The 17660-nt window shown below is 53.1% G+C and overlaps 1 protein-coding gene across 1 annotated transcript; it reads right to left on the bottom strand.

Moving 5' to 3' along the window:
- Positions 1 to 1744: 1744 nt before the first annotated feature.
- On the bottom strand, positions 1745 to 16650 carry ABCB9 (ATP binding cassette subfamily B member 9). Its single transcript, XM_071572252.1, has 12 exons — positions 16569 to 16650; positions 14352 to 15044; positions 13885 to 13999; positions 12892 to 13022; positions 11504 to 11709; positions 10398 to 10595; positions 8704 to 8832; positions 7017 to 7205; positions 6310 to 6483; positions 4781 to 4940; positions 4549 to 4685; positions 1745 to 3485 (listed from the first exon to the last, which is right to left on the bottom strand). The coding sequence occupies exons 2-12, from the start codon at positions 14962 to 14964 to the stop codon at positions 3144 to 3146; spliced, it is 2394 nt and encodes a 797-aa protein (XP_071428353.1). The 5' UTR covers positions 14965 to 15044; positions 16569 to 16650; the 3' UTR covers positions 1745 to 3143.
- Between the last annotated feature and the right edge of the window lie 1010 nt (positions 16651 to 17660).

Below are 17660 nucleotides of genomic sequence, written 5' to 3'. Positions count from 1 at the left end.
TTGTCCATCAGCTGTGCTTTCAAATGCTTAATTGCTTCCAGTTCTGCCATGACAACCTTCAAGCCATGCCCCCAAGTCAAGGTTTCAGAGGAGCCCCTCTGAGTTCCCTGTGAAGACTTATCCCTTTGACAAGAATCTTTTTATCTCCATCACTCTGAGAAGCTCTTGGACTGGTTTTGTTCGTGTTCCTCCATAAATGTCAACTCTGGGCAAAGCCACAGCCACAAAATCCTGCAGTTCAGGGCTTCAGAGGAACAGTGGCCGTGTTTCCAGGAGAAGAGCCTGAAACACAGATTGCCTACAGGCAGCCAGGCACAGGGGACTGGGCAGCTCCAGGAAGCAGCTCATGTTCCAGCACTGGAGCAATGCCCACTGCTGCACTGGCTGAAGCACATCTTCCCTGCCAGGCTCAGACTTGCTAATGGGCATCTCTGACCCCGATTTACACTTCAAAAAGAAGTCATAGTTGGAATGATTTAGAAAAGCAGGATTTTCTCTACAGTCATAGGGTTTGTACTGGTCCAGCAGAAATATCTGCATTAGGTTAGTAGTGCTGCATCCCCAGTGGGTGTGGAGTTCCCACCCATCTTCCAAGCCATAAGAAAACCTTCCTGGCTTTAGCACACAGGCAGATCCACTTGTCACAAGCCAACAGCACAAAAAAAAGGACCTGTTCATGCCACCAAATGAGAGGCTCAATGGAGAAGTAGCCTTGGGTTATCTGGATGCAGAAGAAAGAATTCAGCACCTGTGGCAATGAACAAAGTCAGGCTCTGTTATCAGCTTGGACTAGTGCCACTGCAGAGACAATCTGCTGTTTCCAATGTGTCATTTCAGTTGTTGCTGTTTGGACCTGAGCTGGGAATACAATGCTGGAATTATCATCACAACAGGCTTGGGAAACAGGGTTCCCTTCCTGAAATTCACCGTAGTCTTTGCAATAAAACTAATCTGATTGTATCCTCCAGTTCCCTTTTTGCAGCATTGCCTGGGAGGGAAACAAGGATACAATCAAATCCTCTTTCCTGGCATCTCGTGTACTAATGAGCCTTGTCCAACCAGCATTTCCCAGAGTGAGTTGATTTCCCTAGTTCCCAGGTATCCCAATTTGTTTTTTCCACACTTTTTCAATTAAGCAGAAATGAATTTCACTTCTACAAACTGGTGGCCACATTCTGCTCCCAGGTACTGATAAAAATGCAGAATGAACCACTTAATCACTTGCCCTGCCAGCACTGTGTGGAACCCCCAAGCTCCTCATACCCACAATGCAAATTTTCATCAGGCAGGAACACTTGGCCATTTAATGAAGGGGTGAATTGAAGAGTTCAGAGTTTCCTAAGTGGAGGGAGGGAAGACAAAATGAGATCTTGTTCTTCTTCTGAGGCACAGATTTTTATCATATCACAAAAGCAAGCAGCTGAAAAGATTCCAGTCACGCAGTGCTGTGCTTAGAGAACGGGTTGGACTGCCTGTCCTTCCATGTGAGACTGACTCCGAAGGGGATCTGGGTGGGATGAAACGAGTTATTCAACGGGTTATACCAACTGCTGGGCTCACAGCCATTATCAGATGCTTAAGTCTTTTACATATCTCGTTCTCTGTAGGTTCCTCTTGTCATTCCCTGCAAGGGAGCCAGAACACGTGTGGAGTGTTCCTGCATCCAGCCGTGGTCTCAGATGAACATCACCTTGAAAACCCAGAATGCAAAACACACCCCCAACCACAGCAGCTCGACGTCGAGTGGCAGAGGTAGTATTTTATTTTCTGAGCATCCCTCCTGAAGGACACTAAATTTAGAGTTTGTAAAACATCACTAAATGAAAACAAAACATCACCAATAACAAAAACGCAAACCCGATGAAAAGGAAAATGCAGCAGCATTCAAGTATCAGAAAACATGAGAGCTAAAGTGCTTGAGAGAATTTCTTAACTATGCAGAGCCTGAAGTCAGTGTTCCCCTAGAAATGCTATTATTTTCCAACAGCATCTGCCTGGCTGCATAGGATTTTTCACCAGCCTATAGCAGGACAACACTACAAAGCCAGAGCCAGTACCCCAAAGGGCTAGGAACAACACATTTCTTTCTATCCCTCATACTAAAATAAATTATAGTCAAAGAAATACATTATAAAGTTCAGGCAACTGAAGTTGGACTTCAAGGAAAGTGACTGTACAGATTTCCCATGCAGTGAAGTCGCTAGCACGGCCTGAAGCTGAACAAAGCTTTGGTGGGATTTATAAAGTGCTGTCTTTTAGTGTTTTATGCCTGTCTTTAGTAGTGTTTTTCTCAAACCAGCACCGGGGTTGTGAGTTAAAAAAAATTCTGAAATAACAGACCAATTTTCAGTGGATGCTGGAGCCAGACAGACATCACACAGGGCACACAAATACCTTAAAAAACAACAAACAAATCAAACCAAAAAAACTCAAGCCCCAAAACCTAACCCAGTTATGGCAAAATGTTTCATCCGTAGAAGCAAACACCCACCAAACACCGGGAGTGAATCTGAAAGTAACATCTGCCTCCCTGTCCCTTGGCTTGTCCCAGCAAGGATGGATAATACATGATACAAGCTCAGCAGCAATGGTTGGGAGCCTGACCCTGCAGGCACTCAGTGCAAAACTCTCCTGGCATTCAGCTCCATGAGTGATCCAGTTTCTGCCAAAGCCAAGGAGACCTCCCTACAGACTTCAGCCAACTTTGGATTAGCCCTATGGATTGATGGCGGGAGCAGGACCTTGTTTTACAGACATTGCTTTTCTATCCAGCCACAAAAGCCACCCCCTGAAATTCCTGAAGGGGTTTCCAACCTTCCCCTCCACGCATGCATTTAACATCCAGTACAGTTAATAGCAGTTACACATGCATATCAATGGGAGAAAAGGCCCAGTCGAGAGGAAATATTGGTAGTAAGAAAAGAAACCCAGTAGAAACGCTGAGAATTGCTGAAGACCCCACTCCCTCGGGTTTTCCCTGTTTTCCCAGCTGGCACAGACTGTGCTGCAGGAAGCTCTATGGGGTGTGTGTGGGTGTGTGGGGTGTGTGGGGGTGTGACACGCAAGGTGAGGGCACGGTGTGTCCTGCAGGGCACCACCTGTCTCCGTCTCAGCGTCCAGGGAGCGTCCCAGCCGCCGGCCCCTCACTTGTGGGCCGTGCTGTTGTAATCGTCCTGTGCCACAGCGGCCGGCAGGGAATGGTCTATCCTGAACTCCTCCTCCAGCCCTCCGGGCCCCTTGGCCGCATCGCCCCGGGCTGCAGGCTGGCCGCTGTCCGTGCCGCCCCCCTCCAGCCCCAGGATCTGTCTCTGGACCAGCTTGGAATAAAGGCCTCCTTCTTCCATGAGCTCCTTGTGCGAGCCCTGCTGCACCACGCGGCCCTTGTCCAGCACAATGATGTTGTGTGCCCTCTCCACAGTGCTCAGCCTGTGAGCGATGACAAGCACCGTGTGGTTCTGCAAGTCGCCATAAATCGCCTGCTGGATCTGTGGGGAGAAAAGGCGGCAGTGCCTGAGCAGAGTTGGCTCTGCCATGGCAGAGAGAGCAGCAGCCTTGTGGGCTGCACTCAGAAAACTCTGGCCAGGGGACACAAGGCTGCCTCCAGCACCACCAGCACATCCAGCCCAGCTCTGGTGCAGCCAGGTGTGGTCTGCACACCAGCCTGATCCTGCCAGTTGGGTCCTTGTCAGAACTGGGCCACAGATTAGGAGGTCACATGGTGTTGACATGGACTGCAGGAAGCTGATACCTGGTAAATGCAGCTGCCCTCAGGAAAGTGGGGTATTTCCTGAGTATATGAAGGTAAGATAGTTTTTTTACAGCCAAGAGACAATAGCAGTGAGGTCTAAAGGCAGGCAGGTGGTCACTGAGCACATGTCACACTGATACCCTTGGGTAGCCAAAACCAGCCCTGGGCTGGCATTAGATACCACACGTGTGGCAGAGGACCTGTGAGCTGCTCCAAGGTCAGATTCTCACACTGCCCTACGCAACAGCACTTATCTTCCAGGACTGGGAGACACATCCTCAAACCCCAGCCTTGACCAGGCTTTCTCTCCTGTAATTACACCAGTGATGAGGCTCCTGGTAGAGCTGTTTGGTTGTCACATCCCAGCTGCATAAACAGCTCTGTTCGTAGGAAGCTCAGGACCCTTCCTGCAAGTGTGGCTTTCTTGGTGCCTCAGCTGGGATTTAAACTCAAGGAGTCCTACTCTCCTTGCTGCAGCTCCATTTTTTAGGGTCTTCCTCTGTATCCTGTCCTAAAAGCATGCCCAGAGACTCTGTATGCCAATTAACACTTTCCACATTGAAAAAATCATCAGGGAATCCTGTCTCACCAGGTTTGTCAGGCATTGACTGCTGCGAGCGTGGGATTATTCCCTTCTTGGTGGCTACAGCTGTGTTGGAAGCAAATTCCTGCTAAGGAATTAATATCTTACTCAACCATTGTCAAGACTAAGCTTGTCCACAGGCTGGAAATTGAAGCTACAGTCTTTCCTCCAAACCCAGATCATCTCTTTGGCCCAAACACTCCAGTTACCCACTCACCGCGTGTTCGCTCTCTGCATCCAGCGCACTCGTGGCTTCGTCCAGGATGAGGATGGGAGGGGCTCGGATCAAGGCCCTGGCAATTGCCACTCTCTGCTTCTGGCCACCTGACAGCTGAGCCCCTTTCTCACCAGCCTCTGTTGGGTCAAGGGAGAGAAGAAGGGGTCAGAACAAATGCCCAGTTCAGCTGCCAGGCAGACCAGGATGGTGCCATGCCGGGGTGATCCCGTACCTGTGTGGTAGCCATCCTGCAGCTCCGTGATGAAGGTGTGTGCGTTGGCCTTCTGGGCAGCCTGAACCACCGACTCAAAGGAGGCCGAGCTCAAGCCATAAGAAATATTGTCTGCAATGGAGCGGGCGAAGAGCACGGGCTCCTGACTCACCAGGGAGATCTGTGGAAAGGGAGGCAAGAGCGCGGCGTCAGGAGCGGGAGACGCCCCGTGCAGCATCTCGGGTCAGCGGCATCGCTTCCTGTGGAGTAAGGACCGAGATCAAGGTAGAGAAGTGCCATTAACCAAGGCACAGAAGTGCCTCAGTGGAGCTTCCAGCTAACCATGGGTTGCCCAGTTTGCATCACCTGCTGGGAAGCCATTTGGCAGGAAAGAAACCTGATGCCATGGTGGTAAATTGGTATCTGGGATGGGCTTCCCCCTCCAAGACCCCGTTGTGTTTTTGCTCCAGACCTGTCCTTCCTGTCACTGTTCACTCTTTCCAAAATGGAAAACCAGTTGCTGGGACAAGTCAGGTTGGAGAGACCCTCTCCCAGGCTCTAGCTGATTTTCTGTTCAATGTCAGTAATCCCACTTGGGCCATGTGAATGAGCCCTCTTGCATCTTCTAAATTAGGAAGTTGGGGACATAACTCTTGCAATTCCTTAATTGCTTAGCAACAGTTTCCCTGTCCTGCCTTCCAGCCATTGCAGCTCACTCTCACATTCAGTCTCCTTTAGCAAACTCTGGATACTGGAATAAATCAAACCCTCAAACTATTGCTCAGAACGGGGCAGGAAAAGAGCCAGGGTGACACAGTCATATTTTAATTGACTTCTCCCCATGCCCCTCACAGCACACCAGGCTTTCCAAACTGAAAGATTAGCTTGTCTTTTGATTTTCCCTCTCTACGGGCAGGGAATGTAAATTAGTCACACTGACTTTGGCTTTTCAGCCTGTCTCTGATCAATTGTTTTCAGGTTTTCCTGCTGACTGGTGAGGCCATTTGCTCTCAGGGCAAACAAAGGAGCCAGTTACTTGCAGAGATGAAGGCTCATCTGTGCTGACACACAGACCGGAGCTGAGGGGCCCGGACCCTCTCCAAGGCAAACCAGCCAGCCCCTCTGGTGCTCCAGCTGCTGCCAGGATCCTGAGAGGTTTAATTCCCCATTAGCTGAGAATTACTCTAACATCTTAAAGGTAGAAAGCACTGGAGGAATGCAAAACTCTTTTTCCAAACCCAATTTAGATGATAATTAACCCAACAACCAAAAACATATTTCTACTGCATCGGCCAAAAAATACAAAACCAACCACGTATTTTTGTTCTGTTTTTGGAAGGCTTCCCCCTCCCCATGAAACTCTCCATCCCTTTCACTCCCACCCCCACAAATTATCCAAATTCACTTCCTGGGCCACCTCCAGCCTCCAGCTTTCTGGACATTTCAGAAGTTGCCAGATCAGATCCAAAGCAACATGCAACACTGCCATCCATCCATCCATCCCCTCTGAGCGCGGGCGTAGCTGAAAGACACGTATCAGTCGCTCGTACCACGGAGTGCAGGTACTTGTGATCGTACATGTTAATGGGACGCCCGTCCAGGAGCACCTGCCCGTCTTGCAGAGGGTAGAAGTTCTCCAGGATGTTGACACAGGAGCTCTTGCCGCTCCCCGAAGGACCCACCAGCGCCGTCACTTTGCCAGGGTGCAGTGTGAAGGACACGTCCTGCAACGTGGATGGGAGAGTGTGCTCAGGCCTGGGCTTTTGCCAGGCTCCCGGGGCAGCACGTTGGGCACTACACTAGAAAAGCAGCCAGAATCTGGCCACGGTGACCCCCTGTCTTGGTGACGTGCCACATCAGCCATTTCTCCTGGCTCTGAGGAAGCAAAAAGCCTCCAAATTGCATCAAGTTTGCCTGCTGATGTAGCAGGTCCTCTAAAAACTGCAAAGCAAACTAACCTCCTTGCTGCCTCCCCCTTCCCATGATCCCAGCTCCTCTCCCACGGAAACAGTCCGAGGCATCTTGGCACAGAGCCTGTACCATGCTGACATGTTTAATGCCTGAGCAGGGAACAAGGGCTTTATTGATAAATCTCATTCCCTGTAAGGAAGGCCGGCCCTAAACACCCGCTGCTCCTTTTAATCTGTTTTCCAGCATGTGCTGAGCCTGCCTTGATGTATCTCCATCAGGCAGCTGACGCTTCCCATGGGCTGGGATCAGCCACTGCCATGGGGGAGAAGCAGCACGCGGTGCCCACCTGGAGAACCTGCGTCGCAGAGCGAGTGCGGTAGGAAAAGGTCACGTTCCTGAACTCCACCTTCCCATCCACGTGGTCCGGGGCCAGGGACCCGTCGTGCACCATGGTGGGCTTGCGGTCGATGAACTCAAACACCTTCTCAGCAGCCCCCACGCCCTGCATAAGCCCACTGTATACGGAGCCGATGGACTGTGAGGGGAGAGCCAACAGTGAGACCCTCCCATGCGGTGGAGAATTCAATCAGTGCTACTGGTAAGGAGAAAGGTGGAAGAATTCCCAAGTTTTTTATCACCTCACACTGACTACAGTCATCAGACAGAGGGAAAGAACACTCCCCTCTGCAGGGTGCAGAGGGGATATATGGACAACCCAGGGAAAAGGGCTTCTAAGAAGGTTTTTGTACATGGGAAGACTCAGAGCAAAACAGAAGGAAACACATAGGTTGGGAAAAGAAGACATTTGCCCAGACATACATGACTCATTCTTCCAATAAACCCGTTCCCTTCTCTCTCTTTGCTCAACACCAGCAGCTCCCTAGTCCAAGGGCTGAACATTTCATGGACCAACTCCCAGGAAGGACCAGCTCCTTCCTCAGCACATGCGTCTGAAATGCAGCTCCAGGCTGGGCCCTTCCAGAAAACCGGCATCTGATAAGGCTGGAATATGGTGCTAGGGGATTCACCATCACACTCTCACAACTGCAACTGCTGCATGCTGACACTGGCTTTACTGGAATAAACCCTACATTGGTTTTTGTCAATATTAAACCCAGAGCTGCAGAACAGTTTGTACTGTGACTGCCCCTCTCATCAGGAGGAGGCAAAACAAACCCAAACCAAATGAAATCCACACCAAAACCACAGCCTGGGAGCACCATCAGAGCCTGCAGTCATCTGAGCAGATGGTGAGAGCTGGGTGAGCTGCCTCCAGCTCTGCTCTGCCCCTGCACAGAGGCTGAGGCACCACCAAAACCACGCTTGGCTGTGAGGAAACCTTGACTGGATCATTCCTGCCTGGATTAGCCAAGCTTACACCTCTGCAAGGGGAAGGCAGCCCTGGGTGGGCTCTGCCATCCCACCCACAATCCCATCTTGCTAATGCTCTGCCAACACAGCAGCTTGCACCCTATTCCAGGGACAGAAAAAAAAAAGTAATATAATTAAGTTTTTAATGAAGCCTGAAATTTAACAGGCAGCTTTGTAATCCCTGCATCCTTCATGCCAGGAAATATGCTTGGGAGGCAGCCAGGACTCTGCCCTTCAGCAGGGCCAGCCTGGTCCCAACTGCCTTTTTGGGGGACAAGCGGCTTCAGGAACATTAAGGTTGTGAGGGCACAGCAGGAGGAGAATGGGGAGCAAAGGGGAGAATCCCCCCTCTGGTAATGCCACAGCACCAAGGAAATGTGTCACAGGTCTGGATCTACCCCTGCAAATGCCCTGGGACCTTCTGGGACACAAAGATCAGCTGGATGTGGGGTAGCCCAGAGGGTGGTGAGGACTGGCACAGGTTGCCCAGAGAAACTGTGGCTGCTCCATCCCTGGAAGTGTCCCAGGCCAGGTTGGACGGGGCTTGGAGCAACCTGGGACAGTGGGAGGTGTCCCTGCCCATGGCAGGGTTTGGACTAGCTGAGCTTTAGGGTCCCTTCCAACTCAAACCATTCCATGATTCTGTGATGAAACAGACTCACCTCCATGCAGTCTCCCAAGACAAACTCATAAATGATGAAGGATATCAGGTTTCCACTTGTCATTTGCCCCGAGATTACCAGGTGCCCACCATAGTAAAGGATGCTGACCTGGACCACCAGGAGGGTCAGCTGAAAGCAAGAAAACACCCCCAGATCAGCAAGGACAACTGGTATTTTGGTGTGTGTGTAATTACTCACACAACAGCCCCCAGTTCACATGGTGACATTTGTTCTTTGAGCCCTGAGCTGAGGATCCCTGACAGCACAGCTGACAACCGTAAGCAGTGAGCACGGATAAGAGAAGGGAAAAACAACTCAAGTGCATGGGCTGATTTAGGGAGCTGGGCTGGCACCTTTCCACAAAACAGAAGGCCAGAGGGACAACAGCCAAGGAGGGAGAATTTATCTGAAATAACAGAACATCTCATGAACTTCTCTCTTGGACTGAGGTCCTCAAGCACAATAATCTACACTCAAACTGTCCAAGGCATGCAGTCACCTCATTGCTAAAAAAACATTCTATGAGTGTGACACATTTTAATTTAGAACACAAAATCAAGCCAAGAGTTAATGCAGAATATCCTCCTTGTGTGTACAAGTCCCTGAAGGATAACCTCAGCTCTTGTCTGAAATCAGTGTGGGAAGCACCACCTACTCTAGAAGGGAGATGGATGAGCTCTGATATGACAAATACCAGCCCCTGCTTTATTCAGCTGGTTTTGTTCCACACTGCTGGAGCGCTCCAAAAAGCAGCAATGCCCCGGTGCCCTGTGTGACATTTGCAGAACAGGATGGAAATTCACACAGATGAAAATACTGGGGGGAAAAATTCCTTTCTCTGTGATCTGACCTTAGGATCCTGTGTTCCCTCCAAGAAAGACTCTACCAGGGCTGTGCTAAATCTATCAGCTTCCTTCTACATGAGCCCTGCAAGAGCAGTTTTTGAGGGTTTTTGCCTTCTTAGCCTCCTCAGGATCTGTGCTGACCCAGTTTATGCTCCAGCTTCACCTGGGAGCCCAGAAACAATGCTAATAATGCTCCCTTTTTGCTTCCAGACTTGGGAAGCCATAAAATCTCCCACAGCTGCATGAGAGCACCATAACTCACAAACCCATCATCAAGAGACTCCTTCCATTCTTGAATGTGCAGAGACTGAGGGCAGCCTCACATGAGGGTTCTGCACAGCCTTAGTTATCAGTCAATGCAGGAGAAGCCTCAAACCATCTGGTCTTGAATGGTGAAAAAGCATTTTGCAGGGAAACAAAAAAAAAAAGCTCAAAGGCAAGCCCAGCAACCTCCCCCTGCCACCACCCACACACAGAGAAGCTCCACTCCTGAGCAGGAGCTCAACCACCGTGGCAGCTGCTCCCAGCCGGAGCCCAGGGATGAGCTGGCACAGGAACGCACTGCAGCACCACTAAGTCACGGGCTTGGCCACGACCTTGAGCACTTATCAATTCTGTCCCTATTTGCAGGAGAAAACAGGCAGGTCAGTGGGATGACACGACGCTGCCCCAAGGCAGAAAGGGATGTACTTTTTGATGGGTGGAAATGATAACAATGAAGAGACAGAGGGTTGCTCGTCCTGCAAAGTTCCCTGGAAGCGGAGGAGAACCACGTGCGTATGCTATGTGCATTTTGGGATCTGAAGCAACTCTCCTGCCCCTCCCAAGCCCCGTGCAGGGAACACCTACCCCGCTGGACCACACGTAGTAGGTGTAAGCCAAGGCCTCCCTCTTGTTGAGCTTGTAAACCTGCTGCAGCTTCTGCCAGTACACATTCGCCTCCATCTCCTCGTTGGCGAAACTGCGGACAGTTTTCATGGCAGAGATGGTCTCCTCAGCAGTGTTGTTGGCCTTGGCCAGAGCACTCTGCACGTCCTTGGAGAGCTTCTGCAGGGGGCAGGGGGAGACAGAGGGGGCTCAGCAGGTGCCAGGATGCCCGTGGCACATCTACCTACTCACCCCAGGCTCTCCTAGGCTCAGGAAAAGAAGATATGGTGACGTTTTCCAAGGCCAATAAGGCTGAGCACTGGGATATATCCCACACTTCAGGACAGCCCGGGATGCTGTGTCAGGAGGACAGCAGATTCACTGTGCTCTCCCCAGGGGATTGAGGCTGTGGGAGGTGAAGTGCCATGTCCAGGGCCACTTGGGAAGCCTGTGGCAGAGCTGCTACTCCCGGTGTCCTGAAAGGACCTGTCCCTGGAACTCTTCCAGGAGTTTCAAGTCAGGGACAGGTGTGAAGACCAAAGGCAGCTCCACTCCTCCCATGAGTGCCTGACCCATGGGAGGGGCCATGGCTGGGTGAGGCAGTACCTGTGCCCGCTGTGTCCCGGCACAGTGGGAAGCACTGACAGCTGACACAGGGAGCAGCAGTGCAGGACTCGCATGGTCCATGGGCTGGGGCATTGGCCAAGGAGGACAGTCCTTGGCCCACACCAGCCCCAGGCAGAGGGAGGGAGCTCACCACTGTGTTTAACCCCCACCAAGTCACTCCAAAGGGAGAGATTGCATGAGGACAGGCAGGTGCATACAGGACATCCCACAGCCAAGCCATCTCTCCTGTCGGACCTGAGATGCTTCCACTCCTGAGCATGAAGCAAGGTAAGAGCCAAGGCTATCCCTGTCTGCCCGCAAAAGTTTAATGCTGACTTCCTGCCCCCACTGCCGGCAACAAAGGACTCCAGCATCACTCCCACCAACTCCAAATCCACCCACATCTCCCCCATGATGGCTTCATGGTGGGAACAGCCCCGCATTGTGGACACATCATGGCAATGCCAGCTGCTCCTGCCTACCTGGTAGTACTTCCCATAGACATCTGACACCAGCATGATGATGGGGAAGCCCATGAAGGTGACAAGCGAGAGCTTCCAGGAGAGGCTGAACATGAAGAAGATCACCCCCGTGGCCTTCACCACATTGCGCAGGAAGATGTTTATGTTCTGCGACACCAGGTCGCTCACGATGGTCGTGTCCGACGTCAGGCGGGAGATGACATCCCCTGCAGCAACGAGGGGTTGGGGAGAGGGGAGAGAGGGGACACGTCATCACAGCAGGTCCCATGTCCTGTGCCAGGAGCCAGAAGGAGCTCCCCGTTCAACCAGCCCCTTGCCAGGGGTCTGAAGGGTAGTATGGAAGGGGAGCAACTCTCCAACGCTGCGGATGCAAAGCGGAACAGAGGAGCTGGAATTGCTGCATGCACGAGGGACGGGAAAAGCACCTGAAGGCAAATCTCTGGGTCACCAAGGATGGTTGCAGGACAGCAAAGGGGACTGTGGCAGCACCCTGCGCTGGAGGGCACCCTGTGGGCAAGCAGATGGGCGGCAGGTCATCCTGCCATGTGGACAGGACCAGCCAGGGCACCCTGCAGACCATGAGGGGGCTTTGGAAACACTGTCTGGGTTTAGCCATGTGCCCTGCAGCCGACCCAGAGGACTCAAGGGCATGTGTTCAGTGACCAAGGGGTGAAGCTCTGGCAGTGCCCTTTGGTGGAGCTGAGTGTTACAGCCAGCCTGGGTTCCTAAATACTTGGCCTGTGTTTGAGTCCAGCTGAATTCCTGTGCTTTTGGGTTAGTCCAGGGTTACTCATATCCCACTTACAATAACATCTCTGCTGTCCTCAGCTACCAAGGCACTGTGCAGCCACTGCTAAATACAGCAACAGCCTCAAAACTAAAAATACCACCAAGACAAAATTAAATGTGTGAAAGTTCCAGTGGGCTGGGACCACACCAGAGTGGTCCAGCCCAGGAACAGGACTGAGAGGGGGACAGGACTGAACTGTAAGCAGGGAAAACAACAAGCACACTCAGCAAGCTTCACACATCCGAGGTTTTTGGTGCCTGGAGCACAGCTGGAGAGCAGCCGATCAGCAGGCACTGACTGAGGTACAGGAGGAGGAAAGGAGGTGTTTTGGAGGTGACTGAAGATGAGCACATCAGCCCCAGGGACTGCTGGATATCAGGCTGATCGGTGGCAATGGGACATCCCCAGGGTGCTGGGCTATGCCACAGTGGGAAGCAACCAAAGGGAAGAGCCTGCTGCCTCTATCCCTGAACACGAGCACTTGGGTGCTGCCTCTGGCTGCCCATGATCTGCTGCGTGCGGGCAGGGCAAGCTAAGGGGAAAAATTCCAGGATGGGGTAGAGGGGTCAGAGCAAATCCAGTGAGGACAGGAACCAACCTGTGCGATTCTCATCAAAGAAACTCATCTCCTGAGACACCAGCGACCTGAAGAGGCAGTTGCGAAGGCGGATGTTGAGCCTTGCAAAGATGAGCGTGAAAACGCCGCCCCGGATACCTGCGGCAAATGAGCTAATTGCAGATAAGAAACGTTATAGACCAATGGACACGACACTGCACTCAGCAACACAACCACCCCCATGCCAAGGGCTTGGGCAGCGCTCCGTGGGCACCACTGGGGGAAGCAGCAGCTAAACCAGCCCACACCTCTCCTGGGTGCCACCAGCACAGCGATGGCGGGTCCTAACCCTGGGAGGGACAAGCTCTGGGAGGAAACTCAGCGCTGCGGGACAGCATTCCCTGGTGTGAAGTGTGATAACATGCAGGTACCCCTGAAGTGCCAGGCAGTGGAAGGATTGTAGGAAAATTTACGTCCAAAGCTGCAAACGTGAGACTTACAGAACATTAATCTTAATGGTGTTTCCAACACTGGGCCCTGGGGAAAGACATGTCTCCTGTTCTTCTCAGGGATTTTATTATCCCCAGACTCCTCTCTGTGGGGCCTTCACACATGACTGCAAAGACTTATCTTTTTGTCATACCAGAGAGAGTTTCTCTGGAATGCAGGAGGAGAAAACATCCAAAACTGTCCCTGGGGAAAGATGCCTCTTCTGGGCAGGAAAGCTTTCTTAAGTTAAAACCCCTTAATCTCTTCATAGTAAAATCTTTTGGAAGAGTCTTCTATCCTTATCCCAGGGAACACATTCCCTGTTTTCTCTGCCTGTTCCTGCTCTCCCACCACCAGCAGACAGACAAGAAGGACTACACAAGGGCCCGTCACCACAGCCTTCTTGCACCGTGACAGTGCAGAGAAACCAAAGTGCACCCATGGGGTCTGGCAGTGACCTGTGCCCACAACCACCACAAGATCGTACAGGAAAACCCCAAACTCCTCCTCCTCCTTCTTAGGGCCAGAAGCAGCCCCTGCAATTACCTTCCGATGGCGAGCAGCGACATGACCAGCACTGCCGTGGAGAAGCGGTCCATGCTCTTCTGCACCACGATGCCATCGATGGCCAGCCCGGTGTAGTAGGGCAGAAATGTCTCTCCTGCCAGACAAGCACAAGATATGGAGGTTCAGCCTCACTGCACAGGATTGGCACAGGACCTGTGTTCCCAGCTGGAGAACCCCATTCCCACTACGGAGAGAACAGTCATCATGTGAGATCTCTCAGGAGGTGCAGCCTTTAATGGCACATGGGGATGTTGCACCCCCAGTGTATTTTATCCCCTATTTCATTTTTTTGCCCCATTGCATTTTTTATGCAGCTTGTGTACAATGTGCCACCAGCACCCCTGAAAAAGCAATCCTGGGCCGTTTCCAAGCCCTGCCACCATGGCTCCTTCCCTTCTGGAGAGGATGGGAGCACACTGTGGCCACCTCTGGGTCCCTTCACTCACCCAGTGCGGCCACGAGGAGGAAGAAGGAGGCGACGCCCAGGAAGAAGGCATCAGGCTTGGTGTAGGACAGCAGCTTATGGATGGTGGGACCGGCTGCCTCCTCCCTCTTGTCCCTCGGGACGCCCCCATCACAGCTCTCCTCCACCTCTGCCCGGGACTCGGAGCCAGGCCCCAGCGCCTCGCGGGAGGAGGTGACACAGGCCAGCAGCTGCCACAGCCCGAAGGTGGCCACCAGCGCCACGTAGGTCCAGGCAAAGAGCCCCCAGAACCAGGGGTCCCTGATGGTCTTCCGCACCTCCGAGTAGAGCAGCAGCTTCACCATCATGTAGATGCCCATGAGGAGGCAGACGACGGCGATGAAGGTCCGCGATGCCTTGAGGCGCCGGGGGCCATAGGCAGTGTTGGTGGCCACCCCAATGGCGGCCCCCAGGAGCACACAGCTACGGTACAGGCAGCCCCCCCAGATGTCCAGCAGCGAGTTGAAGATGTTGAAGTGACGCAGGTCCTGTAGGACATTCCGGCCGCCCTGGCCGTGGGTGTAGAGCAGAGTGGTGACCACCACATCGGCCCCGCTGAGCGCCAGTGTGCTGGCCACTGCCTTCCAGGCACGCATCCTTGGCACTGGGCTGGGGGGGCACCCAGGGGGTGGGGGGCAGCCCTAGCACGAGAAGGATGTGGACATGTCGGCCTCTGCTGCAGAGAGAGAAGAGGGGAATGGGGTTGTCAGTCATCCCAAGGAGGTGGCGAGGAAAGGGTAGCAGGATGAATGGACAACCACGCCAACTCCCCACCAGCCCATCCTGACCCCAGACACAACTATCTGCTTCTTCCTCCCTTCCCCTGCTGCAGACACTCCAAAGTATTTCATGAAGTGAGCAGTACAAACCAAGACAAACTTCCCCCGGGGATGCCTTCATCCCTCCTGAATCCCAAAGCAGAAATCGGCACATCTCAGTGGGAATGTTTGCCCCCCTTGCTGTGGTGGCTGCAGGGCCAGCAGGGCGGTCCCCAGCACTTGGTGCTGCCCTGACATCTGTGCAACCCACGTGTCCTGCGCTACGGAGCCGTGTAGGTGTTAAACTTGGATATTCATGATCCCAGAGTCCCTCCCCGCCTTTCCCAGGATAAAGCTGAAACCGAGCAATCAAAACCGTAGGAAAGCAGAAGGAAGTGCAGCTCAGCTTTGTAATGGATCCTCCTCATCAAAACCAGAATAAACCACAGGTAGAGCAGCTTGTCACACCTTACAGTCACCATCCCTCTCGGATATTAATTCAGGGTAACTAAACCCGCTGCGCAGTCAGGGTGCAGTTCAGTGACACAACAAAAATCCCAAGAAGAAATTAAAAAGGGGTTGGAATTCCACAGCTGCATCCTGTGGGTGAGGGAGGCTGCGGGGACGCTGCCGCCCGGGGGAGTCTGTTCAACAGCAGCAACGGTGGGGCAGGATCCGAACGGGCACGGGGAAGGGCGAAGAGCTCGACCTGCTCTCAGCCGAGGGAGCTGCTCACCTGCTTCGCTGCCATGCCCAGAGGTGCCACGCGTTGGCACGAGGGAGGTACCTGATCCTCAAATTTGTGCTGGGTAAGCAGCTCATGACGGTGCACAGTGCGGAAGGCGCGGTACGAGGGGTGCCATGTGCCGGCCATGCTCCGCCCTGGGAGACCGCAGCCCCCCGAAACCAAACCTCGGCGAGAAGGGCAGCCCTTGGCACCGCACGGGCACCGCCCCTGGCCCGGAGGGGCCCGGCGGGAGGGCAAGAGGGATGAAAAGCTAAAAAGTGGAAGAAAGCGGGGCAGAGGCTACAGTTTGGAGCAGCACGGGGGGAAGAAGGAGGGGCGGAGGCGAAGGGGAGCTGCGATGCCAGGGAGGAGCAGGACACGCTTCCCAGGGTGCTCGCTGCTGCCATCCGCTGCAAAGCGGCGCGGAGCCGGCCCGCTGGAGCAGAAGCAGGAGGAGGAGGGAGAGGAGGAGGTAGAGGAGGAGGCGGCCACCGCAGCTCCACACCACCCGCAGCCGCGACCCAAGTTCCCGAGCTGGAGCCGCCCAAGGTTCCCGGCCGCATCCCGGGTTCCCCCCGCAGGAGATGCTCCCGCGGGGCAGACGGGGGACATGCCCAGGAAGGGCCGTGCCCGCCATCCCACGGACACGCACACACGGTTCTCCCCTTGAGAGCGTACGGGCAGCTCAGCCCCGGCGCGCCCGGACGAGTCTTACCGGCGGCGGGATCGGCGGGACCGGAGGGATCAGCGGGATCAGCCCCGGCGGCGCGTCCCGAGAACAAGGTCGGTGGGGGGCGTGGCTCGACTATGACCACGCCCACAAAGCCACGCCCCTCCTGCGGCGCGTCCCGGCCCCGCCCACGGTCCCACCGGGGACAGGGACCCCCAAACTGGGGACGCGGAGGGTCCTTCCCGCGACCGCCCTGCCCCGGGAAACCCTGTCCCGGCGCAGCAAAGGCTACCCCAGAATTCCTCCTGCCTTAGAAGGTTTTTTCCCCCTCCACAAAATATAGATAATTTTTTATATGATTTTATTGGTTTTATCTCATTTCTGCAGCAGAGAAGGAAAATACAACACGTGGCCTGGCTTTAAAAGCAACCAGGGCAAGGGCTTAAGATCATATTTTAAATTAATACTTAAATAGGGGGTCGACAGGGGTTTAATTAACCCCTAAACAGAGGCTTATCAGAGGTTTAATTAACCCCTAAACAGGGGCTCGACAGGGGTTTAATTAACCCCTAACACAGAAGGATCCAGTTTCAAGAAATCCAGCTTGTAAATTATTTTTCCCCTTCATTTCCCACTCCAGCTCTGAAGGGGTGGAAGTGCTCAGGCTCTTCCCCGGGCAGCACCTCTGCATCCTGGTGGGCTATACCGGTGACAGAGAGGCAGGGTGGTGTCATTATCCCAAACTTTCCCTGCAGTTTTGAAGTGCTGGGCTTAAAAACACCCCTATAACCTTCACTAGCACAGGAACAGACTTCAGGATTCCTGGAGTTCACTCCATTTCTGGAGAGAACAGCATAGTGAGGTTATGAAGGAAAAATTCATTTTTCTCTGCCTGGATAACAAAGAAAAAATCATGTTCTATTGTTGGTTTTATTTCTGTTAGTAAGTGCTTAAAACTAAAAAAAAAAAGCTCACTTCAAGCCCTTCCCACCTCCACTGGGAACACAGTCAGACCTGGAGTGACTCTTCTGGCTCAGGCTGACAGTGGGGACGACTTTAAAGCTCTAGGAAATATTGTCCGTGGCTAAGCCAGGTCTGGTTTGATTCTCTTCCCATGTGCACCCAGATCACTCCCAG

This window comes from Pithys albifrons, chromosome 17 (genome assembly GCF_047495875.1).
Source record: "Pithys albifrons albifrons isolate INPA30051 chromosome 17, PitAlb_v1, whole genome shotgun sequence".
Taxonomy (NCBI): Eukaryota; Metazoa; Chordata; class Aves; order Passeriformes; family Thamnophilidae; genus Pithys; species Pithys albifrons.
The sequence above is the reverse complement of the archived record's forward strand: the minus strand, read 5'-3'. Positions and strand labels throughout refer to the sequence as shown.

What these genes read in the sequence shown, in the direction of transcription:
- ABCB9 (XM_071572252.1), bottom strand. Translation starts at nt 14,964, where the DNA reads ATGCGTGCCTGGAAGGCAGTGGCCAGCACACTGGCGCTCAGCGGGGCC. An exon ending in CTTTGATGAGAATCGCACAG is followed by an intron (nt 11,710 to 12,891) that starts GTTGGTTCCTGT and finishes TCGTTGCTGCAG; the next exon opens with GGGATGTCATCTCCCGCCTG. An exon ending in CTGCGACGCAGGTTCTCCAG is followed by an intron (nt 6,484 to 7,016) that starts GTGGGCACCGCG and finishes TCCACGTTGCAG; the next exon opens with GACGTGTCCTTCACACTGCA.